General features: G+C 63.4%; 3 protein-coding genes across 4 annotated transcripts; 1 reads left to right on the top strand and 2 right to left on the bottom strand.

Annotated features, from left to right (window-relative positions):
- Positions 1-780: 780 nt before the first annotated feature.
- On the bottom strand, positions 781-8027 carry THBS3 (thrombospondin 3). Of its 2 annotated transcripts, XM_083878961.1 has the most exons (23): positions 7931-8016; positions 7012-7218; positions 6580-6836; positions 6386-6488; positions 6137-6163; positions 5777-5859; positions 5630-5681; positions 5397-5545; positions 5103-5243; positions 4850-4927; positions 4615-4767; positions 4403-4513; positions 4187-4294; positions 3804-3963; positions 3597-3715; positions 3432-3484; positions 3071-3264; positions 2819-2997; positions 2658-2706; positions 2300-2496; positions 2050-2222; positions 1024-1163; positions 781-869 (listed from the first exon to the last, which is right to left on the bottom strand). In XM_083878961.1, exons 1-23 carry the CDS (start codon positions 8007-8009, stop codon positions 811-813), a joined length of 2871 nt encoding a protein of 956 aa, XP_083735087.1. In that variant the 5' UTR covers positions 8010-8016; the 3' UTR covers positions 781-810. The 2 variants fall into 2 exon arrangements, with proteins under 2 accessions (XP_083735087.1, XP_083735088.1); XM_083878962.1 differs by having other exon boundaries at positions 5397-5681; positions 7931-8027.
- A 1151-nt stretch (positions 8028-9178) lies between these two features.
- On the top strand, positions 9179-12261 carry MTX1 (metaxin 1). The gene is made up of 8 exons (XM_083879096.1): positions 9179-9355; positions 9459-9528; positions 10430-10509; positions 10647-10739; positions 10914-11096; positions 11253-11329; positions 11585-11739; positions 11863-12261. The coding sequence occupies exons 1-8, from the start codon at positions 9275-9277 to the stop codon at positions 12087-12089; spliced, it is 966 nt and encodes a 321-aa protein (XP_083735222.1). The 5' UTR covers positions 9179-9274; the 3' UTR covers positions 12090-12261.
- A 1641-nt stretch (positions 12262-13902) lies between these two features.
- LOC310919511 (uncharacterized protein) lies at positions 13903-24444 on the bottom strand (the record flags this gene model as incomplete). Its single annotated transcript, XM_083878879.1, has 23 exons — positions 24394-24444; positions 23940-24047; positions 23550-23741; positions 23328-23474; positions 23062-23195; positions 22546-22718; positions 22157-22446; positions 21591-21670; positions 21199-21450; positions 20994-21157; positions 20791-20916; positions 20615-20716; positions 17658-17718; positions 16597-16711; positions 16285-16476; positions 16062-16229; positions 15794-15927; positions 15205-15377; positions 14873-15110; positions 14569-14793; positions 14316-14479; positions 14100-14225; positions 13903-14011 (listed from the first exon to the last, which is right to left on the bottom strand). Exons 2-23 carry the CDS (start codon positions 23998-24000, stop codon positions 13903-13905), a joined length of 3426 nt encoding a protein of 1141 aa, XP_083735005.1. The 5' UTR covers positions 24001-24047; positions 24394-24444.
- Positions 24445-25435: the final 991 nt, after the last annotated feature.

The raw sequence follows: 25435 nt of genomic DNA, 5'->3' as shown, positions 1-25435 counted from the left end.
TCCCGCCGCGGCCCCCGGGCCGGGAACGAGCACAGGCACAGGCACCGGCCACGGCCACGGTCCCGGTCCCGGTCCCGGTCCCGGTCCCGGTCCCGGTCCCGGTCCCGGTCTCAACACCGGAGGGCAACCCCGCGTTGCCCTTTTAAGAGGGGCCCGGTGCCGCCGCGCCCATTGTCGCCGCCGCCGCGGGGCGGGGGGGCCGGGCCCGTGCCGGGGCCGCGCGCTCCGGGGCGGGCGGGGTGGAGGGGTGGGGGCACATTCCGCCGCGTTGCCGGGACAGCCGTCGCCGTGGCGACCGGTCCCTGCCGCCGAACCGCGGTGCGCACCGCGCAGTTCCCACGGAACGGCCCGGGCGGCGGCGGCGGCTCCACTCCCTCCGGGGCGGCGGGAGGGCCGGGATGCGGTGCAGTGTTGTGCTCTCACCCACCAATATTGCACTCGTCCCGGCCTCCCGCCGCCGTGGGCTGCGCCGGCGGGACCGGCCGGGCACTGACCCAGCCCCGCGACCACCGGGAGGACGGCGAGGGACGGAGCCGAGAGCACGGAGGGGGACCCACGGCCCTCTCGCGCCAGCGGGAGCCCCCAGGGACCGGGCGCGCAGGCTAGAAAACACTCAAAACTTTATGGCCAGGCGTGGGGCAAGGACCGGAGCGCCCGGGGCAGGCGTAGGGGGAGCCCCGGCACTGCGGGGCCCCGGTACTGGCAGTGCAAAGTCCGCGGGGGGCCGGGAACGGGGCCCAGCCAGGAGGAGCGGCGGGAGCCCGGAGCGCCACTGGTGCCGCTGGCGGGGGAGGCCCGTGCCGGGCGCGGTCACTCGCGTCCCTCCAGCAGGAACCGGCGGAAAGGCTCGAAGTCGGCAGGGATCGTGTCTGTGGGGAGCAGCACGAGGGGCGTCAGGAGCCGGCGAGGGGAGGGAGCCCCGGTAAAGCCCCCGGCCCAGGACTGACCCCGGCGCAAGGGCGAGGGAGGGGATGCTCGACCGGCCGCCGGGCCGGTGCGGGGGTCCCGGGGGACCCTGCTCACCGTTGCAGCGGTACTGCAGGTTGGACCAGATGATGTTCTCCTGGGAGAAGCAGAAGACCCCCAGGCGGCCCCCGCGCATCGTGGTGTCGATGATCACACCGGAGTCGGCCACCAGCTGCGGGCCCTCGTACAGACGGACCCTGAGGGGGAATGGGGCCCGACCGATCAGCGGGCCCGCATCGGGATCCCGCCGGGGCCAGCTCCGGGATTCCACCGGGACCCCGCCGGTACCCGACCGGGGCAAACATCGGGATCACACTGAGACGCCATCGGGGCCAGCACCTGGATCCCACTGGGACCCCTCCATGACCAGCACCGGGCCCCGGGTATCCCGACCCCGGGACGATAGCACTGGGCTGGAGCCGGGGCATCCTGCGGGGGTCTGGGCCGGGGGCAGCGGACCGGCTGGATCCTGAGGCCGGGGCCCCCCGCCGTGGCCGGGCTGAAGCCCCCCGCGCCGCCCCCGGCCCGGCCCCGCCGCCTTTGTCGGTCGCTTTGCATGTGAAAGGCGCCGGCGGGGTCGCCATGGCGACGGGACAATGGCCCCAGGGGCCCGGGGGGCGGACGGCCCGGTGGCGGAGCCCCCCCGCCGCGGCCGCCCCGGCGGGAGCCTTAAAGGAAAAACGCGACAGCGGCCCCACCGGGCAGAACCCCTCCCCTCGGCCGACATCCCCCCACTGCGGTGGTCTCACGTGGCTCGATTCTCTCCCATGGCCGGTATCTCCACACTGGGGTGGTCCCAAAGAGCTGGATCCCCCCCAGTGCCGGCATTCCCTCACTAGGGTGGTCCCAGGAGGTATAACGCCTCCTCATGGACATCCTCCTACCCTTGAGGTGGTTGAGCAGGGCAGGACCCTTACTCATGGTTAGGATCACCTACACCAGGGCTGGTTCACTCTAGGCTTGGTTCCTCACCAGTGACGGGCATCCCCTGCACTGGTGTGGTCCCACTGGGACAGGGACCCCAGCCTGCAGTGTGGTGAGTGCAGCCCCCACCCCAGCGGCCCCCATGCCCCCCCTGCTTACCTGATGTAGCCCACCTGGGGCCTGTGTGCCAGCTGCCAGCGGTAGGATGTCTTGTCCCTCCAGCCGACGTTCCGGGGGTCCTTCCAGAGCAGGCGGACATGGTCGGGTGTGTGGCCCGTGTGCCACAGCGCATTGCGCAGGTGCTCCCCCGGGCCCGTCGAGGACTTCACTGCCTGCAGGTGCACGGGGGCTTCAGGGGGGACCTCAACAGGGGGGCCTGACCCAGCCCGTGGGTGAGGCCACCACCCACCTTGAGCTGCAGCCCTGGCTCGGCCACAGCACGGAAGGGGGTGGCCTGCCAGTATGTCTGCTCTGTCTGCTTCCACATCACCACGTAGAAGCTGGCACTGTCCTGGTAGCTGAAGATGAAGCCAGCGTAGTCATCATCGGTGATGGTGTTGACATGGAAGGTGCCCTCGAAGTCCACCCCATTGAAGGCTGTGTAACCTATAGGCAGGAAAAGCTGCGGGGAGCCCTCTCTCCCCACAGGACTCCCACCCCACTCACCCTTCACCCCTCTGTGGGGCAAAGAACCGGCCCTCACTCCCCCACACAGTGGGAGTAGGGGAGTTGCCCCCAGAGCCTGTGGGTGGGTGAACATATCTTACCCACAGCCAAACCCGGGTCACTGTTCATGGTCTGCACGATCTCCATGCCCTGTGGGGGACAGCTGGGTGAGGGACACCCCAGTATCCCTGGAGACTTCCCGGTCCCCTCAGCTCCCACCCTGCAGCACAGCCCCTAGAAACATGGGGCACAGCACCCACACCTGGTTGAGCACAACCCAGTTGGGGTCGATCTGGGCGTCCCCCTCGGGGTCAAGGATGACAGTCTGGTAGGCACGGAAGTCGGTCAGTGTCACCTCGGCGCTCTCGGGGCACGCATCCAGCTGGTCCACCACCGTGTCATTGTCAAAGTCCTCCTCGCAGACATCACCCACGCCGTTCCCTGGGAACATGTGCCCAGTCAGGGCTGAGCTGAGCCCACACAGGTCCACCTCCCTCTGCCCACCCATGCTTACCATCTGAGTCTTTCTGGTTGGGATTGGGGATGAGGCGGCAGTTGTCTGGGCCAGGTGCCACATAGTCCGGGATGCCATCATTGTCATCATCATTGTCACAGTCATCCCCCAGTCCATCATTGTCCGAGTCCAGCTGGGAGCTGTTGGGAATCTCAGCGCAGTTGTCCTTGGTGTCCTGATGCCCATCCCCATCACTGGGAGCAAGAACAAGGTCAGAGCAATGACAAAACTGGGGATCTGGCAGCACATGCCAGCTCCCTGAAGATCCCATTGTGCCTCCTGACAGGGCCCTGAACCGGTAGCCCAGTTCTGCCCCCAGGGACACAATGGGGAGGTCACCTCACTGCAGTGCTGTCCACACCTGTCCTCGTTGGTATCACAGATGTCTCCTACCAGGTCACTGTCCATATCTGTCTGGAGGAGAGCGGAGCACCAGTTCAGTGGACATCCTGGGATAAGGAGGAGGACCCCCTGCTCCCTGCTGGGACAGGCCCCATTTGTCCCAGGCCTCCTGGCCCAGCCATACCTGAGTGGGGTTGCTCATTTCAGGACAACTGTCACAGGCATCCCCAACACCATCCTCATCCCGATCAGTCTGCAGGGGGTTGGGCACCTTGGGGCAGTTATCCAGCATGTTGGGTATCCCTGCAAGGATAGCACTGAGTGGATACCCTCCCCCACCCTGGTGGGATAGCCCCCCTGGCACAGCCAGGTCAACCAAACAGAAGCTCACCATCCCCATCAATATCGTTGTCACAAGCATCTCCCTCGCCATTGCTGTCTGTGTCCCGCTGGTCATTGTTGGGCACATTGGGGCAGTTGTCACAGGCATCCCCAAAGGAGTCAGTGTCCGAGTTCTGTTGGTCCTTGTTGGGGAAGAGCCGGCAGTTGTCCTGTGGAGAAGAGGATGGGGATGTTGGTGCTGTGGTGGCGGGCAGACAAGAGGCCACAGTCCCACAGTGGTCAGGGCAGAAAGACCTCTCCAGCACTCTGAGACCATTCCTAAGCCACCAGCCTGCTGCTCCCCAGGAGAAGCATCTTGAGGGACTCAGAACTGAGCCAAAAGGAAAAGCCCTCCTAGAGCCACTGGAATGGCCACCTGTCCAGCACAGCCACCTCCACATTCTTGACACCATCACCGTCAGCGTCGTCATCACACTGGTCCCCAATGCCATCATTGTCAGCATCCTCCTGCCCAGAATTGGGCGTCAGGCGACAGTTGTCCTGCAGGCACAGCCAGCATTAGGGACAGGGAGGAGATGAGGTCTGGAGCACAGCCCTGCTGTGGATCCTGTGCTCTGTACCCCCTGTGTCTCCCCTTCAGGAGCCCACCTGCTTGCAGTGCTTGTTGTTGTCGATGCAGGGCAGGGGCTCGTCCGGGTACCCATCCAGGTCTGTGTCTGGCCCACACACGTTGCCGTTGCCAGCCCAGCCTACATTGCACTGAATAAAGAAGAGATCAGGGGCTGGAAAGGGCCCTGGCAGGACTAATGCTGCTATGCTGTACCTCCCACACCCTCCTCCTGTCCCTATCCCCTGCTCACTGCACAGGAGATCTCCCCATTCCTCTCAAACAGGCAGAAGCCATTGATGTCACAGGGGTTGAAGGTAGAAGTGCTGCAGGACCTCTGTGGAACACAGCCGGACGTTTGGTTCCCCACAAAGCCCGACTTGCAAGGTCCACACTTGTAGGAGCCCTGGGGGAGAGAGGGCAGGGGTGGGATGAGGGGAGCTGAGTGGTCCTAGGAGTCAGGGAGGGAGTGGGACAGCGCTGCTCACCAGTGTGTTGGTGCAAATGGAGTTGGGGTCGCAGCCCCCATTGTTCCCATCGTTGCATTCATCAACATCTGTGCAAACCTGTGAGCAGTGTGGGAGAAATGCTCACCTGGGTGAAATGCTTTCCCTGTGAGTGGCTCTGCCCATTCCTGCCCTCAGGAAGCTGTCCTTCTCCACAGGCACTGCATCGTTCATGCTGTCCTGCACACCAGAGATCCCACAGGGACCAGGCTGAGTCCTGTGGTGATGCACTCACCTGCTTGCTGGCCCTGGCGTAGTCCACCCCCACGCCAGAGACTGTATTGCCTCGGTAGCCACGGGGACAGGGCTCACAGCGGAACCCAGGGGCTGTGTTGATGCATTTGGAGCCAGGGAAGCAGGGGTTGGCATGCGCACACTGCAACACCAGGAGAGACACAGGCTTCATCCTCGGGCACAGCATCCCGCTTCTCGGGTGGCTTCTGCCCCAGGCCATCCCGGGGCAGGGCCTTCCCTGCACACACAGCCCCGTCAGTGCCGGGGCTGCTGAATCCCCCCAGACCATGCCCACCTCCTCGATGTCGACACAGTGTGTGCCATTGCCCTCCAGCCCCGGCGGGCAGGGCCCGCAGCGGTACCCGGGGTACTCATATGTCTCCATGCAGTCCACACCACTGAAGCAGGGATTGGGGTTGCAGCGGGACCGGTGCTCGTGGAAGCCTGAGGAGAGGAGAGGCAGATGGAAGGTGAGACAAGGTGGCCTTTTGGCCCCCGAGGTGGGAGCAGAGCCTTGCCAGCACTCACCGCAGACCTGGCACTCCATGATGGTGTTGCGGATCAGAGACATCTCCTTCACCTGCAAGGCAGGAGAGCATGGAGCATCAGGAGGGTGCTAGCACTGTGCTCTAGGAAAATCCAGCCCAGGGAGTGTCAGTACCCCCTCAGTCCCACCTGGTCCCTAATGTCTTCCCGCAGCTCAGTCAGGACCCGGTTGAAGAGGGTCAACTGCGTGACCAATGCCTTGGTCTGCTCACCTGCCAGCAGCAGAAAGGAAAGGTCAATCCCAAGACAGAAAAAGCCTGCCAGGGCTGTGGGCCAGCACTGTTCTGCTCATTGGCACTGAGCTGGGAGGATGAGGCACCTGACAGTCTGTCCTTCCCCCTGTGTCACATAGGGCTGCTTTTCCCGTAGCACACCCCACACCCTCTGATCCCAGAAGGGGCACTAGGACAGGCTGTGCAGGGATTTCTGCCTCCATGGAGCTCCAAATGCCTCACGACAGGCAGTGAGGGAAGCAGAGGAGGGACTTACCAAGGATAGAAGCCAGCACACTCGTCACTGCAAGGAGAGAGATGAAACATTACCAAATGCTTCTGTCACACCACAGCAGTGTCACCTCACATGGTCACTCCTGGTCAGCACATGTGCAGCACTATAGCTCCCACCTGTGTGGGGACACTGGGCAACAAGGGACAGGAACATCCCTCCGTGCTGTCACCCCCCCCACCTCCTTGTGCCATGGCCCACACAGGTGACCCCAAAAGCTCCCCAAGCCATTACCTGCACTGTGAATAGACTCATCTCCTTGGAAAGGGCACTCACTCAGGGCCCCCACACGGCTCATGGACCCTCCCAGGATCAGCTTCATCGACTCTACAAATCCCTGATGCATGTGGGAAGATGCAGTCAGCATGATGCGGTCAGCCCATCCCCAAGGGTGCATTGGCTGGGGTTTCAATCCCCCTGGCACTCACCTGCATCCTCTGGTAGGCCTTCAGCCCTGTGCGCACCTCAATGGACTCCACCTCGCCCAGGGGGATCTCAGACAGCTCAGGCAGCCCCACGCTGGAGTCCATCTGCTTGCAGTCGACGTAGAGCTCCACGCTGAGTGTGTCCCTGCGCAGCCCGCTCAGGCGCACGATGACAGAGTGGCTCTGCCCGTCCGCCACGTGCGCATGCTGCAGGTTGACCGAGTGCACCTTGTTGTCCTCCCGCAGGTACCGCACCAGGACTGTGGAGGAGCGGGAAGGGGCCGTCAGCTCCCCTCCAGCACTGGCAGCACCCTGGGACCAGTGTGTGGCCATTGCTCTTCCCTGCAGGAACTCAGTCCCGTTTGTCTCAGAGCACCCGTTTGTCTCTGGGGAAGAGCAGGGCCAGTCTGCCCCACGCAGAGGGCACACACCCACCTTTGTTGATCTTCCCCACGACAGAGACCTCCAGCCACCGGGTGTTGTCCTTCTTGGAGTAGAGGCCGAAGAGGGTCCCCCCCTGCTTGGGGGGCAGGCGGAAGGTGGAGAGGAGGTACACGTCGTTGACGGTCAAAAGCTCCATGCGGATCTTGTGGGCCACGCTGGCCATCTGCCGAGCCTCACTCACCAGCAGCAGGTCGATGACTGCGGGACATGAGCACCGGCGTCACCTCTGCACCGGCAGCCGCAGCTCCGGCCGGTGACTACGGGGATGCCCGGTGCGGTCAGAGAGGGGGTGGGGGTGTCCCTGGACCGCCGGGCTCTGGGGGGACCAGGGAAGCCCCGGGGGCTCCGGGGCCGCCCCCGCGCGGTGGCGCTCCAGGATCGGCCGCGCTGCCGAGGGGGATGCCAGGTGCCCCCGGACCCGCGAGACCGGCAGAGTCCCGTCCCGGAGCCCGCCCCACTCTTGGGGTTTCCCTGCATCCCGCTCCGCGCCCCGCTGGCCAGCCCCAACAAGGGGCGGCCCGACCGGGAGACCCCGGAGGGACGGTCGGGCCCCCGTTACCGACTCGGGGCGCTTAGTCGGGGAGCGCGAACAACTCGGTCCCGCTGCCGCACGGGTGCCCGCCTGTTCCGTGCAGAAGCACCGGGCAGACCGAGAGGGGCTCCGGCGCCGGAGTCAGCCCCCGCCACGGCACTCCCCCGCGGCCCCGAGACAGCATCGGAACCGGCGGGCACCCCGCGCCTCGGGGTGAACGTTCCAGCGTCCCCGTCGCCCGCAGCTCAGCTCCCGCGGAGCGAGCAGAACCGCTGTCAGCGGCCGTGGGACGGGGTCTGCCGCCGCCGAACCCCGACTGTCGCCCGTCCTGCCTTCCCTTCGGGGCCGCCCCACCTCCGCCCCGAGCCCCTCCGGTACCTTGCAGCTCCTGACGCGCCGCGGCGGCGGCGCCCAGCAGGAGCAGCGCCAGGAACGCGGGGCTCCCCGGTGCCCCCATGGTGCCGCCGGTGCCGCCGGTGCGGAGCGGAGCGCGGCGGGGCGGGGTGGCGCACGGGGGAGGGGCCGGCGGGGCCGGCGAGGAGGAAACAAAGAGCCGTCAATCACCGGGCGCATCCCGGGGACACCGACGGGCCACCGGCTGCGGCTCCGGCCCCGGAGGGGGACACCGCACCGGCGCGGCGCACTGGGCCCGGGGCTTCGGGGACCCCCCGGCACTGCCGGGCCCGGGGCAGCCCCCGCTCACAGCGCCGGTTCACCGTGAGGTCAGGCGGGCGGGCTGGAGCCGCCCCAGCAGCGCCGGAGCATCCCGGCCCGGAAAAGCGGAACCGGCCGCGGGGCCGCTTGTACGGGGCTGCCCCACGCCGCGGAGCCCCCCCGGGCCGGCAGAGCCCCGGGGCCGCTCCGTACCGCCGGGGTGTGCTCGGGCCGCTGAGCCGCTCCCACGGAGCTCCGGCCAAGACGGGCGGGCGGCCCGGGGTGTCCCGGCCGTGTTTACAGCTGTTTCCCCCGGTGCCATAACAACGGGCCGAGCCCGGCCCCGGCACTGCCCCAGCCTCGCGGCCCGGGTCCGGCTCCGCGCCAGCGATCCCGCGTAACGAGGGGCTGCGGGCGATGGAGGGGGTGGTCCCGAGCCGCACATGGGGCGTTTTCCCTCCGCCGCTGCCAGCGGGCTCCCGGCCCGGCCGCTGTCCATAGAGACCGCGCGGGGGGTGCGGGGCTGAGCGCTGCGAGGCCGAGCAGGGTGAGCAGCGCGGAGCTGGGCTGAGCGGCGTGGGCCCGTGCGGGGAGATGCGGGACACAGCAGGACAGTGCGGTGCGGGACCAAGGAGCGTGAGCAGCACGGAGCTGAGCTGAGCCGTGCGAGGCAATGTGGGGCCGTGCAGGGAAGTGCGGGGCTAAGCAGGACTCAGCTGCGCGGAGCTGAATGTTCCGGGGCACGGCAGCGTGGAGCAGTGTGGAGCTAAGCTGGGCTGTCCAGGGCAGTGCAGAGAGATGACGGACACAGCTAAGCTGTGAGTTAAAAATTTAAAGAGTGCGTGCGACACGGTGCGGGGCCGAGCAGGGTGAGCTGAGTGGCGCTGAGCTGAACGTGCGGGCACAGCAGCGCTGTTCGGTGCGGGGCTCTGCCCCAAGGAGCCTGCAGACACCACCGCCCTGGCCCCCGGACTGTGCTCGGCCCCGCTCCATCGCGGACCCCCCGGTCGGTGCCGCCCCGCGCGGAGGGCGGGCGGGGCCGCCCGTCCGGTTCCGGGTCGGCGGAAGATGGCGGCGCCCATGGAGCTGTTCTGCTGGGCCGGGGGCTGGGGGCTGCCCTCGGTGGACCCCGACTGCCTGGCTGTGCTGGTGAGCGGCGGGGCTGGGGCGGTGGGGCCGGTCCGGTGGGGCCGGTCCGAGGCTGGGCCGGGGTCCCGCGGGCAGACCCCCGCTCTATTCCTCCCTCCCGCAGACCTACGCGCGGTTCACGGGGGCGCCGCTGAAGGTGCACCGGGTCACCAGCCCCTGGAGGAGCCCCTCCGGTAAGGGCCTCGCCGAGGATACCGGCACCACCGGTACCCCCCACACCGTCACAGCCCCGTGATCCCGTTGCCCCCACTCCCCACCACTGCACCCTCCATACATTACACCCCCACCCCATCTTACCCCTCACGTCCTGTGGCCCCACACCACTGGGCCCTCTGCCCTATTGCATCCCGTATCCCACTGCACCTCTTCCCCACACGGCACCATCCCACCCTGTTGAACCCCCCTGTACTTCATCACACCCCCTGTTCCCATTACCACCATTACCATCTTACACCCCTTGCCCCTTCACACCCTCCCACCCCATTGCATCCCTGTGCCCCTGATTGCACCCTCCCACCCTCTCATCCTACTGTACTCTCTTGTCCTGTGTCCCCCTGCCACTGCACTCCCCTGTATCCCATCACACCTCCATCATCTCATCACTATCCGTGTCCCATCACACTGCCTCTTGTCCTATTGCACCCTCATGCCCCGTCACACCCTCTGTCCCATTGCACCCCCTCATCCCATTGCGACTTGTGTCCCATTGAACACCCTCATCCCACCCCCCACCTCATTGCACCCCCCTTTTTTCTCTGCCTCCCTGGATCACTGCACTGTTATGCCCCATTGCTCCCCCTGTTCCATCACTCCCCATTGTGCCTCCCTGTCCATCACCCACCCCCACTCCCCACTGCAACTCCTTTTTCCCATCACATTCTCCATTTCCTGTCACACAGTTTCTACCCCCTCCCATGCACTGCTCTGTTCCCACCTTACCTTACACTCCTGTCACTGCCTCGTGCGCCTCATCCAGGCAGGGGGGTCCATCCCCCATTCCAGCCCCCTGCACCCCTCACCTGCTCGGGGTGCCTCGGGCACAGTGACTGCAGCTCCCACTCCCCCTGCCCGCAGGGCACCTGCCCGCGCTGCGGACACAGGACGAGGGTACCATCTCCAAACCTCAGCAGATCATAACACACCTCAGGAAACAGGTACTGGGGGCTTGGGGCATCCCCTGCCCTGGGCTATGGGGTACTGGAGCCCCTCAGGGAGGAGGGAACTCTGTTGTGTCACTCACGGGTGGGATTTGGCACATCTCATGGGATCAAACCGGGCATTTGCTCCACAGAAGTACAATGCTGACTACGACCTGTCGGCAACACAGAGTGCAGACACGCTGGCCTTCGTGTCCCTGCTGGAGGAGAAGCTGCTGCCAGTATTGGTGAGGCTCAGGGGGTGCTGCAGGGAAGGGAGGCTCACTAAAGAGGGGGTCTTCCCTGGAGCTGTGCCAGTGGGTTCGGGTGTGTTTCCAGCTGCCAGCAGAGCCAGAGAGCACTGCCAGCAGCACTGGGTGCAGCCCCACCATGGCCAGGCTGTGTATTGTTCTCCACCACAGATCCACACCTTCTGGGTGGACGCCAAGAACTACGTGGAGCACACGCGGAAGTGGTACGCGGAAACCATCCCCTTCCCCCTCAACTTCTTCCTGCCCAACGCCATGCACAAGCGGCACCTGGAACGGCTGCAGCTGATGTGGGGCGATGACTACATGGAGGATGAGGAGAGGCTGGAGAAGGAGGTGAAGGATGGGGTCTGGGCGCATTGGGTCCTCAGCAGTGTCCAGGAGATCCCTGTGAAGCCAGAATCCAAACTGGGTCTGGCTTCCCTCCTCCTGCTCCCCTGAGCACTGTGACGGTACCTGGGCAGGTGACAATCCTCTGTCCTCTTCCTGCAGCTCTACCGGGAAGCTCGGGAATGCCTGACACTCCTCTCCCAGCGTCTTGGCTCCCAGAAGTTTTTCTTTGGAGACTCGTAGGTGGCTAGAGGCGGGGAGAGGGGAAGGGGCCTGTGAACTCCCCATACCCCAGCAGGGCTGAAGCCCTGTTATCTCCAGGGGAGTTGCAGTCCCTCTGTATTGCTTTGGGGTGGAACAGGCTTGCAGGGGACAGGGCACCCTCTCAGGGTGGGGTAGCCACATGCCATCCCCAGGGGTGCTGGGGCTGGCGGTGGCTGGTGGGTTTGAGTGGCTTTGGGTGGGGACCCCAGGCACAGCTCTCTGTGTCCCAGGCCAGCCTCCCTCGACGCCTTAGTCTTCAGCCGCCTGGCGCCACTCCTGAAGGCGAAGCTGCCCAACGGGAAACTGCAGCAGCACCTGAAGTCCCTGCAGAACCTGTGCAACTACTGCACCTCCATCCTCAGCCTCTACTTCCCCTGGGACCGAGGTGAGAGCCATCCCCCACCTCACCCTGCAGGCTCGGGGTGACTTGTTCCCCCAGATACATCCCCAGCTGGCGCTCAGTCTCAGGATGACGCTTCCCACCCACATCCCTGCTCTGCCCCTCCAGGTGACCCCCTGACCGATGCCCCTCGGGCTGCGGGCACAGATGGCAGCGAAGCAGAGGAGGACCCCCACAAATGGCGCAAGCAGCTGCTGTCGGTGCTGGTGGGGCTGGTGGCCATGCTGGGTTACGCCTTCCTGAGCGGCATCGTCTCCATCCAGCGTGGCAGCGTGGGGCCGGCCAGCCGGCAGCCCATCACCCTGGAGGAGGAGGAAGAGGAGGAGGAGGAGTGAGGACAAGCTGTGTGACTGTTCCTCCCCAGCCCCTGGAACTGACTGTTTTTACACCGGGAGCCTGGCAGCATTGCTGTCTGCGGGTGCTCCGCTCTGTGTCCCACCAGGAACCACAGCCCTCTCCATGGGAGCGTCCCTGCCACGCCAATAAACCTCCCTCTCTCCAACTGCACCCTCTCATACTCCCAGCACCCTCAAAGCCCTTCCCAATTTCCCCAGTTGCCCAGGCTGGAGTTTTGCTGCAGGCACCAGTGTGTCCTGCTTGTGGCTCCGCCCCTCACTCTAGCCTTGGGTCTTGCTGTGGACCGGGCAGAGGGGGGACCTAAAAGCATCTGTGGCATCTCGGCAGTGTTCCCTGTCCCTTCTCCAACAGGTGTGGGGCTGAGCCCCGCTGAGCCCCACATCTCCCCTGCATCTTTTTGACGTGGCATCTCTCCGGGCTGCACAGACAGCACTTCTGTGGGGCTGGTACGTCCCCTCCACACTGCTGCCAGCCCATCTGCCCTGAGCACGGCAGCACAGCCAGAACACAAAACCAGAGCCAAGGGCAGCCGGGGCTGCTCGTCAGGACACGTCCCTAGCCCAGGAGCACTCCCTGCTGCCAGCGGGACACCCGGAGCCCGGCTCCAGCAGCCGGGATCCCTCCAGTGCTGACATCTGTTTGCATTCCTCCACGCCTGCCAGCACCGGGGAGCTCCTGCAGCTGGCACAGCTGGGAGTGCATCGCGTGGGCTGGGACAGGGGTTGGGGGTGGCCACCTGGGCTCCGTCTGCCCCCGCGGTCCCCGGGGCCACCTGGTGTAGGGCTGGTGCCGGTGTTGGCTGCGCTGCCGTTCCCGCTGACCGCTGCCGGTTTACGAGTGCACAGATGGAAAGGCGGCGTGGGGCCAGATCGGCACACAGCCCTCGCTTGTTTGGCTGCCGACTGCCACCGCCAGCGGCATCCTAGCCCTGCTGCTGCGGTGGCTGAATGTCCCCCGGCTGCACTCCTGGACACGCGCCCCCCATGCCCCCCACCCGGGTGCAGTGGCCAGGGGCCCCCACACTGGGCTGGAGCAGAGCCATGGTGCTGGGCCAGCTGCAGAGCCTCCCCCATACTGGCCCAGTTCGAGGGGCCCCACTGGGAGGGGGATGACTCAGTGCAGCGCCCCCCCGAGCACGCTCCCCTCTAACGTCACTCAGGAAGTATGTTCCCCATGCTCCCGGTTCCCATTAGCTAGAGGGGCTGATGGCTGCTCCAGCAGGAGAAACCACAGCCGCCTGCTCTGGCCAGGGGGAAGCTGGAGCTGCCGATGCCAGAGCTCTGCTCTATATCCCGGCTGCGTGTCCTGACTGCAGCTGAGCCCTGGGCCCTGTCAGCTTTGGTCTCTTCCTTGCCTGGGGGATGCTGCAGTGGAGACATGAGGGAGGGAGATGCCATCCCTTAGGGTGACGGCTCCCTGCATTCCTGCAGCACTGGCCCTGTGGAATGCCCCAGGAACCTAAGCATGAGGAGGGATGGGATCCATGGGGCTCAGGAGGTACCATCAGCCTCAAATCTGCCTCCTCTGGCCCCTGACATAGTCCTGCCCACTGAGTTGGCAACAAGGGGACGTCAGGGGGTTTGGGCAAGTTTGTAGAAAACCTGTTTATTTTATGAAAACATCTAGAAAAGTACAGGCGTTGCAGCCCTAGGGTCAGACAGGTCCCCTGGGCCACAGGGGGCTGCAGGAGCTGTGCTGCAGCCCCAGCCCCATTGGTGTCTTCTCTCCAAGCTGCCACCAGCACCATGTTCCTGGTGCTGGCACCTCACTCCTCTGCTGGCTGTGGCCAAACTAGGCTGGCTGCTTCCAGAGGAACGTCTGGATGGAGTCGTTGGGAGCCATGGCCTCAATGAAGCCGACGCGTGGGTCGGAGATCCCAAAGGACACGTCCATGGGGGAGCTGTGGGGAAAGCAAGAGGGCAAGAGGGGATGGCGGCTCAGTGGGGTCAGTAGGGCCTTTTACCAAGGATCAGAACTGAGCCACTCACCGGTTCAGCACCACCAGGACGATGGCCCCGTCAGGGCGCAGGAAAGCCGAGTGCTCCAGGTCACAGCGGCGGCACTTCTTGGAGACAGCCAGTCCCACCCGCTGTGAGCCCTCGGGGATGAACTTGCTGTGGGGACAAGCAGGGTCTGAGTCTGGTATTTAGGATGTGGTACTTGGAGCCAGCAGCAGGAGCCAGCAGCCTGTGGCCCCAACACACCTGAAGTGGCCCAGGTGGTAGAACATGGGCTGCTTGTAGAAGATGTCCTTGCTGCTGTCCACAATGACAGGGCTGTCCACATAGTTCTTGCTCCAGTTGGGGCCTCCCTCCATGTCTAGGGCCAGGTTCCAGTCGGTCCAGCCTGTCACGTAGTTGTTGAGGTTCTGCAGGGCAGGGGGTTGTACTGAGCCACAGGCAGGCCCAGGGGCTGGTTGGGGTGGCTGGTGTGTCCATGGCTCCCACCAGGCCCTACCGTCAGGATGCTGTGGCTGTACTTGCTCCCACGGTCCCAGCCACCCAGCACCACCCTGGGCTCCCAGAAGTAGGAGCCTGTGGAGGCCTCCGTGGAGAGGAGGAAATAGTTCGGGAAGAGGTGATGAGTGATGGAGAGTGTCAGGTCGATGGGCGCCAGAAAATCCAGGTACCAGTGGATGCCGATTCCACTGATGTAGCTAGCAGCCACAGGGTCTTTGAGAACCTGGCAGGAGAAAAGGGTCACCAGTGCCCAGGGCTGGAAAATCTGCTGTGAGGCCAGGACAGCTGCTATGGGGACTCACCACCTCGGCCCAGTAGGGCAGCATCACCCTCTGGTCATCCAGGATGATGAGCTGGACATGGCGGTGGGAGCTGTTGGCCAGCGCCGGGCCCAGGTCCTGGGCAATGAAGTCCCGCTGGTGCTCAGGGGAGAAGCCCAAGCACTGGAAGGGGTAGAAGATGATCTCACCAGCCGTGGGCTCATTCCCTGCCGTCACTGCCCAGAAGGTCAGGTTGTGCTTGGCATATTCATCCAGGAACCTGGTGTGGGCGAGATGGTGAATGGCCCCATTACAACTGTGCCAGCTCGAGGTATAGCATCCCCAGCTCCCACCATACTCCTGGGGCCCCTCACCGGATGAAGTACTTGGCCCAGGCCTGGTGGTACTTGTCCCCAGGGCTGCCCTTCAATGTTCCCCTCCCTGTCATCGCTCCATTCGTCTTCATCCAGACTGGGGAGGTCCAGGGGCTGGCGTACAGTGACAGCGGCCTCTTGGCCACTGCCTGGGCTGCTTGAAGGATGGGGATCTAGGGAGAAGTGGGATGGCACAGAGCTCTCTGTGTCTGTTCCAGTACTGGCAGTGCAGGCAGCAGGAGGAGTCATTTCCCTCCCCAGAGACGGGAAGATGCTCCCTTTCCCCATCCCATCCATCTCACCCAGGTGTAAGGATGAGTCCTCTCCCTCCCCATTGGAAGTGCTCCCCTTCCTATTTCATTCCATCCCATCCTATCCCATCATGTCCCATCGTGCTCCCCTTCCTATTTCATTCCATCCCATCCTATCCCATCATGTCCCATTCCACCCAGGTGGAAGGATCTCCCTCCTAATCAGCAGGAAGGACCTCCTTTCCATCTCCTGTCCACCCCATCTCATCCCATCCCATCCCACCCCACCCCAGCCAGGCAGCATACCCAGTCCCTCAGACTCTTCCTGCAGGACTCACCTTCATGTGTGTGTCCTCCTCTGTGAGGTTGAAGTGCCTCAGCTCGAAGTCGCCCTCAGCATCGGCGTAGGTGTACAGGCGGATGGAGAAGTCAGTGCTGGCCATGGGCACACGCACCAGGTTGTACTCAATGCCTGAGGACAGGGCAGGTGGTGATGTGCATCCTCGAGTTGCATTTGGGGATTCAGATCCCCCAGCCCCTCACAACAAATCTCAGCAGCCAGACCCCAGCTCTACCACCCAACAGCATTGCCTGCCCTGGGCTCACCTTCCTCGGAGAAGTAGGAGCGGAGCAGGTGGTTCTGGGCACCCTTGGACAGGGACTGGATGTTGATGGCAGCTGCATCAGTGATGGAGCCACCAAACCCCTTCACCTTCTGGTACCTCTGTGCTGTGTCCAGAGTGAGGTGGAAATCTGTAGGGACACACAGTGTCACTATCCCCGCTGTGTAGGACAGACTCTGTCACAGCAGGTGCAGCCAGAGTGGTACCTGGGCTCTTGGCGTTGTGCTGGAAGCTCCCTTCACTCCGCTCCAGCCTCTTGCCGGCCTTGCTGCTCTCATACTTGACATAGGAGCCAGGGGCCGGCAGGACCAGGGGGTCCAGTGTGTCACAGTAGGTGGCACTGCAAGCACAGACCAGGGAGCCGTGCCCAAAATCCTTGGCATCACAGGGACGGCCACCTGCAGCAGAGGAAAGACTGGGTGGGCACCAAGGGCTGTGGCAGGAGCTCAGCTCATCCCTTCATCCCAGACTCCAAATCCGCCACCCTCCAAAGCCCAGGGACACGTGCCAACACGTACCTGTGGCTTGCAGGGCCGCCTGCGCCAGCAGGAGCCAGCCCAGAACACTGGTACAGCCTGGCCCCATGGTACCTCTGCTGCAGTGGCTCAGACGATGCTGATGGACACACTGGAGCTGGAAGCAGGGGGAGGTGTCAACACCCAGAGCTTCTCAGCCTGACCCAGCTCCACACCTTCTCAGCCTGACCCAGGGACAGAGACACAGGGCAGGGAGAGCCCCAGCATCATCCCCCTGCCCAGGGACTTTGGGGACCACTAGACCCACCTGCCAGGGCTAAGCCTGTCCTGCCCTCTGCTCACTGCTCCAGCCCAGTATTCACCTTCCCTCCCATCCCTCCAGAGTCTACCAACAGTTCTGGCTATGTCCCAGGTGGGGGTGCAGCCCCGCAGGTGTGGGCAGCCCCCAGGTGTGAGCCACCCCACCAGCCCACTGTTCCCAGCCACCCACATTGGCTGTACCCAGTAACTTTGTTCACTCCCATCAACTCCCTCCCACTCCTTCTCCCTCCTCACTTGTTCCACAGCTGTGCCGTGCCATGTCATGCCACACTGCATCACCCCATGTATCTCCAGTGCCTCCTGAGCCATGGCCAGGGGCAAACAGCTCCACACTCCCAATGTCACATGCGTGGCAGCTGGGGCTTGACCAGCCAGAGTGGTTTGGGGCTCAAGACACTGGCATGGAGAGTCCCATATTCCCCTGTTCTATGCAGGTCCTGTCCTTCCTGTGGTGCTGGGCAAGGAGCCTCTCTGTCAGGACACAGGAGGAGCCACCTCCAAGCCTCAGGACCCTGGTGCCAGACTGAGGACACCTGGGGACCTCTGCCAGGGTGGGGTGATGCCATCTTGTTGCTCCCCAAGGTCTTGTGGGATGTGGACTGGGGCCAGGCAGCTGTCCCACCTCCACTGCCTCCCATTCCCTGCCTGGGAATGATGCCCAGCTTGGCCAGGGCACGGCCTCAGCATGGTCCTGCTGCCCAGGGCTGTCCCATGCCCATCTCTATCACTATTTCTATCCCCATTCCCACCTGCTGAAGCCGCCTCGGATCCAGGGGACTCACCTGCTGCCAAACCACCTCTTGCTGCGTCTCTGCGGCAGCGGGACCTGTGTCCTGGCTGTGCCTGGTGGGAGGTGACGCTTCTGGCGGAGCAGGAAAGGTGAGTTTGGAATGGGACAGCTCATGGGACTCTCTGTTTGAAGAGGAGCCTGGGGATGATTTTGCAACTTGGCTCCAATAAGCTTTCCACACACCACAGCATTTGCAAAGGTCTCCTGAAACCTGTTCCAGCGGCCAGAGGGAAGCTGGGGAGGATGCTCACCAGCTCCCCAGGTGCCTCCATCACCCCCCATAGCCAGGCCTGCCCAGCTGCCCTTGGGAAGAGCCCCACGGGACCAGCCCTGTGTCCCTGGGACACCTGGTACAGGGCAGGGCTGGCTGTGCCCACCCAGGGTCCCTGCTCATCCCACTCGGGAGCAGTTCGGCTTTGCCATGGCCAGTGCCACTGCCATGACCTGTATCCCGCTTGTGGCTGCTCCAGAACCCTGCCTGGCAAGGTCAGAGGCAGCAGCCGGTCATGGCAGGGACCACCGACCCCTCCTGCTGGCTCCGCGGGCGATGGGCACAGCGGGGGCTGCAGGCGCTGCCCGCCGACGTCCCCTAGCCCTCCTCCGTGCGGCTGTGCCCCCCACCCCGGAGCCCCACGCCGCAGCGGGCTGGGTGGGGCCGGCTGCAGCAGTTTATCATCTGCAAAACAAGTCTGGACTCCACACCGTCTAATTTGGGAACCTTCCTAATTGCAGGCATCTGCTCCGCAGGAGAAACAGGAGGCGGGCAGAGGCACGGAGGGAGTGGCATCTGCCCCGGAGTCCCTTTGGGGCAGCTGGTGAGGGTGGCCAGGGAGGCAAAGACCCACCCAGAGACCACAGTCCCCCACACAGTGACCACAGCCCCTCACTCAGTGTCACAGCCCTACCCAGGAAGCACAGCCCCTGACCCAGGATCACAGCCCCTCCCTGGAGATCCCCCACCCAAGGCCCTGCTCCTCCTGCCACCACCAGAGAAGGAACCCCCAAGCACACGCTGCAGGCAGTGGGGATGATGGGGGTGGTTCCTCCAGCCTCACGCCACCCCGCGCACCCATTGCCGGGGGTGTTGCGTTTCCCCGTTTTCCAGCTGGTTTTTCAACAGGGAGGGAAGGCACCATCCTGCCGCAGCTGCGGTTCCGAACAGGCAGGAGCAGGGAGCCAGCCCAGAGGGGCTGGGCCAAAGCCTTTCCCTGCACACTTATGCCTGAGCACTGCTGCACTCCAGGGTGAGGGTTCCATACGTGCCATCCCAGCACTGCGAAGGTCCGATGTCCCTTGGGAAGGGGACATTCCCAAGAAGTCAATGTGCCAGCAGGACCAGGGTGGTGACCCTGTGCTGGGCACTGCTCAGGCCACACCTCTAACCCTGGGGATCAGTTCTGTGTTCATGACAAGAAGGACATTGAGGGGCTGGAGCATCTCCAGAGAAGGGAATGGAGATGGGAAAGGTCTGGAGCACTAGGAGAGGCTGAGAAAGCTGGTGGGGCTCATTCTGGAGAAAAGGAGGCTCAGGGGGAACTTTCTGGCTCTGCACAATTCCCTGACAAGAGGGTGCAGCTAGGTGGGGGTCAGGCTTTGCTCCCAGGGAACAAGGGACTAGAAAAGAGGAAATGGCCTCAAGTTACATCAGAAGAACTGTGGCATTTCCCAGGAGAGGTTTAGGTTGAATATTAAAGAAAATTTCTTCATGGACAGGACTGTCCAGCTCTGGCATCAGCTTCCTGGAGCAGTGGTGGAGTTGCCATCCCTGGAGGGATTTAACAAATGTGTATGGAGCACTCGGGGACGCATTTTAGGGTTGGCCTTGGCAGTGCTGGGAGAATGGTTGGACTTGATGATCTTTGAGGCCTTTTCCAACCTCAAGGATTCCATGATTCTATTCTATGATTCTAAGCACAGGCAGCCCAACCCAGCTGCTGTTTGAGCCAGCATTCCCCAGGAACACGGATAAAAGCACAGGACAGGCTGATGTGCTTCATGAAGAGGCCTGGGATAGAGCCCAGTGCCACCTTCACACCACACTCCAATAAACCAGCTGTAAAGCCTCTGGGTTTTTCATTTTCCCCAACCTCAGCAGTTCTGTGGCTCTCACACAGGGGCATTGGCCAAGGAGAGCTCTGGCTTTCTCATTCCTGTACTTCAAAGATGCTGGTAACGTTCCCAAAGGCACAGGGAATACTGTAACTGGTATTTAGGGAAAGCAAACAGGACGGGGAGGTCATTGCGGGCTGCGGCTGGCGTTGGCCACAGCCAGAATAGAGGGCACTCTGTCCAGAGGCCACCCTGGAGAGGTGGAACCAGCCTGATTTGTCCATAAGGTTTGGTGGATGGGGACATTGATATCATTTACTCTGCCTTTCTGACAGCGTCTGACATTTGGATTTAAAAAAAATTCCCCAAAAAAGTAGGCTAGGGAAAACCAACAGCACATATGGAATGAATCAAGGGCTGGCAGCGGTGGAAGCTCCAGCTGCAGGGATAAACAAGGAGCCACCCGCAGGCCACGGGGGCCAGAGCCCCCGGGGCACCCCTGGCCCCATGCCGCCCCGCCGAGGAAAACCGAGCGATTTCCGAGCGCGTAGAGGAAACACTGACGGGAACGGCGCATTCCGGAGGGAGCGCGTCATGGCTTTACTTGGCGCCCGTGACACACGCGAAGGTTTCAAGGGGGCCACGTGTGGAAGTGTGGTCCAGGAGACGGTGCAGTGGGAACTTCCGGGGGATGGGAAGTGCCGGGAGGGAGGGGAGGCTGGGAAGCAGCAGGCCCAGCCAGACCCTGGTGCCAGGAGCACACGGAGACCCTTGTGCAGGGGCTCCACTCCCAGCAATGGGTCACCATCTGCTTCCACCCTTGAGGGATGCTGGAAAGGGTGGAGGAGCAGCTGACCCCTGGAACTTCCCAGAGGCCCCCAGCAATCCCCTGGTTATCACTCCTGGCGCCAGAGGTAGGTCTGGATGGAGTGGGCTGGAGCCACAGTCTCAATGAAGCCCATGGCAGGGTCCCGGATTCCAAAAGGCACATCCCGGCCAAACCTGGGGAAAAAGAGGGGCTGAGCAGCTCGGGACAGCCAGAGCTGAGTGTCACCCCCATCCCTGCTTGGGCTGACCTGTTGAGGACCACCAGGACAAGGGCACCATCAGGACGCAGGACGGCCACATGCTCCAGCTGGCAGAGGAGGCAGCGGCGGCTGCTGTGCAGCCCCACCCGCCGGGAGCCCTCAGGGATGAACTTGCTGCGGAGAGAGGACCAGGAGAGGGGTTCTGCCCCTGGTCTGGGGCTGGCAGCAGCACGTGAGCCCCCCTGACCTACCTGAAGTGCCCTAAGTGGTAGAACATGGGCTGCTTGTAGAAAACATCCTTGCTGCCATCCACAATGACTGGGCTGTCCACAAAGTTCTTGACCCAGTTGGGGCCTCCCTCCAGATCCAGGACCAGGTTCCAGTCGGTCCAACCAGACACAAAGTGGTTCATGACCTGGAGGGGCAGGGAAAAGGCTGAGCAGGGCTCCCCCCAGCCCCGGGCGGGCAGTGTGGGGGCCATACCGTGAGGATGCTGTAGCTGTAGTGGTCCCCCCGCTCCCAGCAGCCCAGGGACACGGCAAAGCGGAACATGAAGAAACCAGTGCAGGCCTCCGTGTAGAGGAGGAAATGGTCAGGGAAGAGCTTGTGGGTGGCCTCCAGGCTGCAGCTGGGTGGGACGATGGCATCCAGGTACCAGTGGACTGCCAGGCCAGCCACATAACGGGCAGCTGTGGCATTTCCCAGGACCTAGGGACCAAAGGAGATGCCTTACACTGAGACAACCCATGCCTGAACCCTGTGGGGATGGACACATGGAGTCCATGTGCCAGTGCGGTCTTTCAGGGCCACCTTTTGTCCCCTCCCATGGGCACCACAGCCCACCCCACCTGCAGCCCCCTCTCTACAGCACTGCACCCTTTGAGCAGCACCCTAGCATGGATCTGGTGCCCCAACATGGCTTTGGCACCTAACTGGGGGCAGTGCTAAGGGAGTGGGGCACAGGTTTGCCCCTTGGTGGGCAAACTGTGCCTCTTACCCCACACCTGGCTCTGCTGCTGCCTGCTGCTCCCTCCACATCCCCCTGGTGTGGTCCAGCCCTGCAGCCATGCCATGGCTGAAGGCAAAGGAAGGCCATGCTGCCTGGCTTGAGGCTGGGGCAGGACCACGTTTTACTTCCTTTCCTCCTAGTTTAAGGCAATTCCCCCAAACAGCCCTTGCAGCATTATGGGGGGAAAGCAAATCAGCCAAAATTTTGCCCAGAAAAGGTGCTGGTGTCCAGCAGCACTGCCAGGATCCAGGAATCCAGGATGTGGGTGCCACCTCCTGTCCTCACTCCCGCCAGGCACACGCGGAGGCGGCAACTCTGGAAGGAGCTGGCTCCAGCTCCCACTCTGGCAGACCCGGTTTGCTCCCACTCTCTAGGGCTGGGAGAGGCCCTGGCTCCATTTTCAACAAAGCCTGGGGCTGGGGTGCAAGGCGGGGGGGAAGGAAGGGACACTGTTCTTCACCACTTTGGCCCAGTGTGGGAGGTGGATGCGCTGGTCGTCGAGCATGAGGAGCTGTGTGCGGTGGGGGCTGCGGGCCAGTGCGGGGCCCAGGTCCTGGGCGATGAAGTCCCGCTGCTGTGCGGCTGTGAAGGCAATGGTGGGGGCCTGGGGGGGCGTGAAGAGCCCTGCCAGTGGCTCATTCTGCGCCGTCACTGCCCAGAAGGTCACGTTGTGTTTGGCATATTCATCCAGGAACCTGGTGCAGAGAAGTGGGGGCAGAATCAGCTCTGCTGTGCCCCCATCCTACTCCCCAATCCTCCCACTGTCCATCCCAGCCTGGTTCCAGAGACAGTACTTGATGAAGTAGTTGGCCCAGGTCTTGTGGTACTTGTCCCCTGCCTTCCCCTTCAGAGTCCCTTTCCCACGGACATCCCCGTTACTCTTCATCCAGCCTGGAGCGGTCCAGGGGCTGGCAAACAGCAACAGCGGCCGCTTGCTCATGGCCAAAGCTCGGCGCAGGAGGGGAATCTGTAGGAGGGGGCAAAGGGACAGGGTCAGCTCCAGCTGCACCTCCCCAAAACCACAGGGCCCAGCATGGGAGGAAGGGGAGGACTCTAGGGACCTCAGTGGAAACTGGTAGCTGGCAAGCACCACCCCACGGCACAGTGCCCTGGCTCCTCACCCTGCCAGTGACAGCTGGGATGCGCCAGGACATGCCCTGGAGGAGGTGCCAGCTCCCACAGGCTGTCCCCATGCACCCTGCCACGGTGTGCAGGGCTCAGCAGCACCTGGTCCTGGGGGTCCCAGCACATGCAGGAGCTCCGGCGCGAGAGGGGACAAGGTGCTGATGGCAGCAGCTTCAGCCTCCCACCTTCATCTTCACATCCTCGTCCGCCAGCCTGAAGTGCTTCAGCTCATAGTCATTGGGGACATCATCATAGCTGTAGGGGCGCACAGAGAAGTCGCTGCAAGCCATGGGGACCCGGACGAGGTTGTACTCAATCCCTGAGGAGCAGGAAAAGCATCAAGCGGCACCAGAGCAGGCATCCAGGTGACGATGTCCCTGCAGCGGGGACAGGCACAGCCACCTCTGGCGACCCCACGATCTGCTCACACTGCCGTGCCCTCAGTGCTCACCACTCTCAGAGAAGTAGGAGCGCAGCAGGTTGTCCTGGGCTGGCTGTGACAGCTTCAGGATGTTCATGGCAGCAGCATCGGAGAAGGACCCGCCGAAGCCCTTCACGTGCTGGTACAGCGCGGAGATGTTGAGCGTCAGCAGCAGCCCTGCGGGAAGAGCCCGGCTCAGTCCGCGGTGCCTGGGGGTCCCGCGGAGGCACCGCCATCTGCCCGTGGCGCTACCTGGGGTGCGGAGACTGCGCTGGAACTTCCCCTCGCTCCGCTCCAGCCGCTTGCCGGCCTTGCTGCTCTCGTACTTGACGTAGGAGCCGGGGGCCGGCAGGACCAGGGGATCCAGAGTGTCACAGTACGTGGCGTTGCAGACACAAACCAGCGAGCCATGGCCAAAATCCTTGGGGATGCAGGGTCGGGCACCTGGGAGGGTGGAGGTGGCTGCCGGCTCAGGGACGTGTCCCTGTCTGCTCTCCCTCCTGCCCCGGGGCGATGCCATTATCTCCGTGCTCGGCATTCCGGCACCTCCCGGGCACCCAGCTCCGCGCTGCCCCACGGCTCCTGTCCTTGCCCCAGGGTGCCCAAGCCCCGCTGTCACCCCCGCGACGTCCCCGCGCTCACCTGTCACCTGGGGCACTGGCACCAGCAGCAGCAGCCAGCCCAGGATGCCGACAGCACACATGGCCCTTCCGCGTTCCCCAAGCTCTGGCAGGTCCCAGGGAGCAGCACCTGCGGCGGGGACACCCTCAGTCAAGGCAGGGGGATGGAGGGATCAGCCCCATCTCCTCGGCCCGCATTCCTCCTTCCAGCGCCACGGAGCTCCTGCCACATCCTCCACCCTCCAAACACCCTCATCTTGCAGGTAGGTTGGGAAGGGTCCGTCCCTCCCAGGAGCTCACACCCCATCCGCCTTCACCCCAGCTGCTCCCGACCTGCGCTGCCGCCAGCCCTTCCCCTCCTCAACAGCTCCAGCCCTCCCCACGTCGCCTTTACAAGGAGCTGCTCGGACACCTCCCTCCGCAGCACACCCTCTCCCACCCCCACAGCTCCTCCTTGTCCTCCTCCCGGCCCGTACCTGCCCTCGGGCACGGACCACCGTGTGCCTCTCCTCGCCGTGGGGCTGGGGAGCGCTGGATCCCCTTTGCCCTCTGCCGCCATGCCAAGGAGGGACAGGAACATGGTGCTGGCAGCTGTGCCTGTGTGAAAGGTCCAACCAGCACAGGGAGGTGTCATAGGGGCAGAACTGAAAGCCCACTGTCATCCCTGAAGGAAGAACTGATTCCTTTATTTGTCAGGCAGGGTCGGAATGAGCCCCTGGGAGCCCAGCAGGGCCAAGGGCAGGCTCGTGGCATGGGTGCATGTCCTGCTGGGGACCTCCAACAGCACTCTGGGACACCCACTTATCCCTGCCTGCCACCTCGTTGTCCTCACTGTCCCCCAGGAGCCGTGGGGCCATGCACTCAGCACAGGAGGGTCCAGGACAGCCAAGCAAGTTCAGTGAATATGGCTGCACAGCTCAGGGCACCATAAGGGCACAGCAGAGGTGGCCACATCGGAGCTGGGGCTGTTGGCATTCCCTGCCCAAGCCTTTGGCATCATCTCTGTGACTCTGCACATGCTGGGGAAGGTGGCAGCAGTGACAGCAAACAGGCAATAACCCAGCTCCTGGGCAAGCAGGACTGCACTCTGGCTGTTAACAGCAGCTGGACACTCAAAGGGAACTCTGCTGTCCCAACACCACACCAGGAGCAAAGCCAGTACACTCCCTACCCCTCCAAGAGTGACCCTCCAGCCCAGTGAGCCAAGGCTGAACTGGGCCAGCTCACCTGGGCACGCAGACCCCACCTGGTTCCACCACCCAGGATGTTCCCACTCCTGTGGACAAGTACCCATCACTGTGGGGACATCCTTGGCATCTCCACACAGGGGTGGCCCAGGGAATGGAGAGTGGCCAGACCCCAGCCACAGCTCCGCTGGCCTGGAGCATCAATCACCAGGTTGGGGCTCCCCTGCACAGGGTTAAACTGCTCCGTTAGCTTTCCCTCCATGGGTGGAGCAGCATTTCATGACTAATTTTCTCCATTTCTGGCATATCAGATGCAGCTCTGGGGCAATCC

The sequence above is a fragment of the Zosterops lateralis genome (assembly GCF_965231275.1).
Source record: "Zosterops lateralis genome assembly, chromosome: 27".
NCBI classification, from domain to species: Eukaryota; Metazoa; Chordata; class Aves; order Passeriformes; family Zosteropidae; genus Zosterops; species Zosterops lateralis.
Note: the sequence above shows the minus strand (reverse complement) of the source record. Positions and strands in the feature narration are given on the sequence as shown.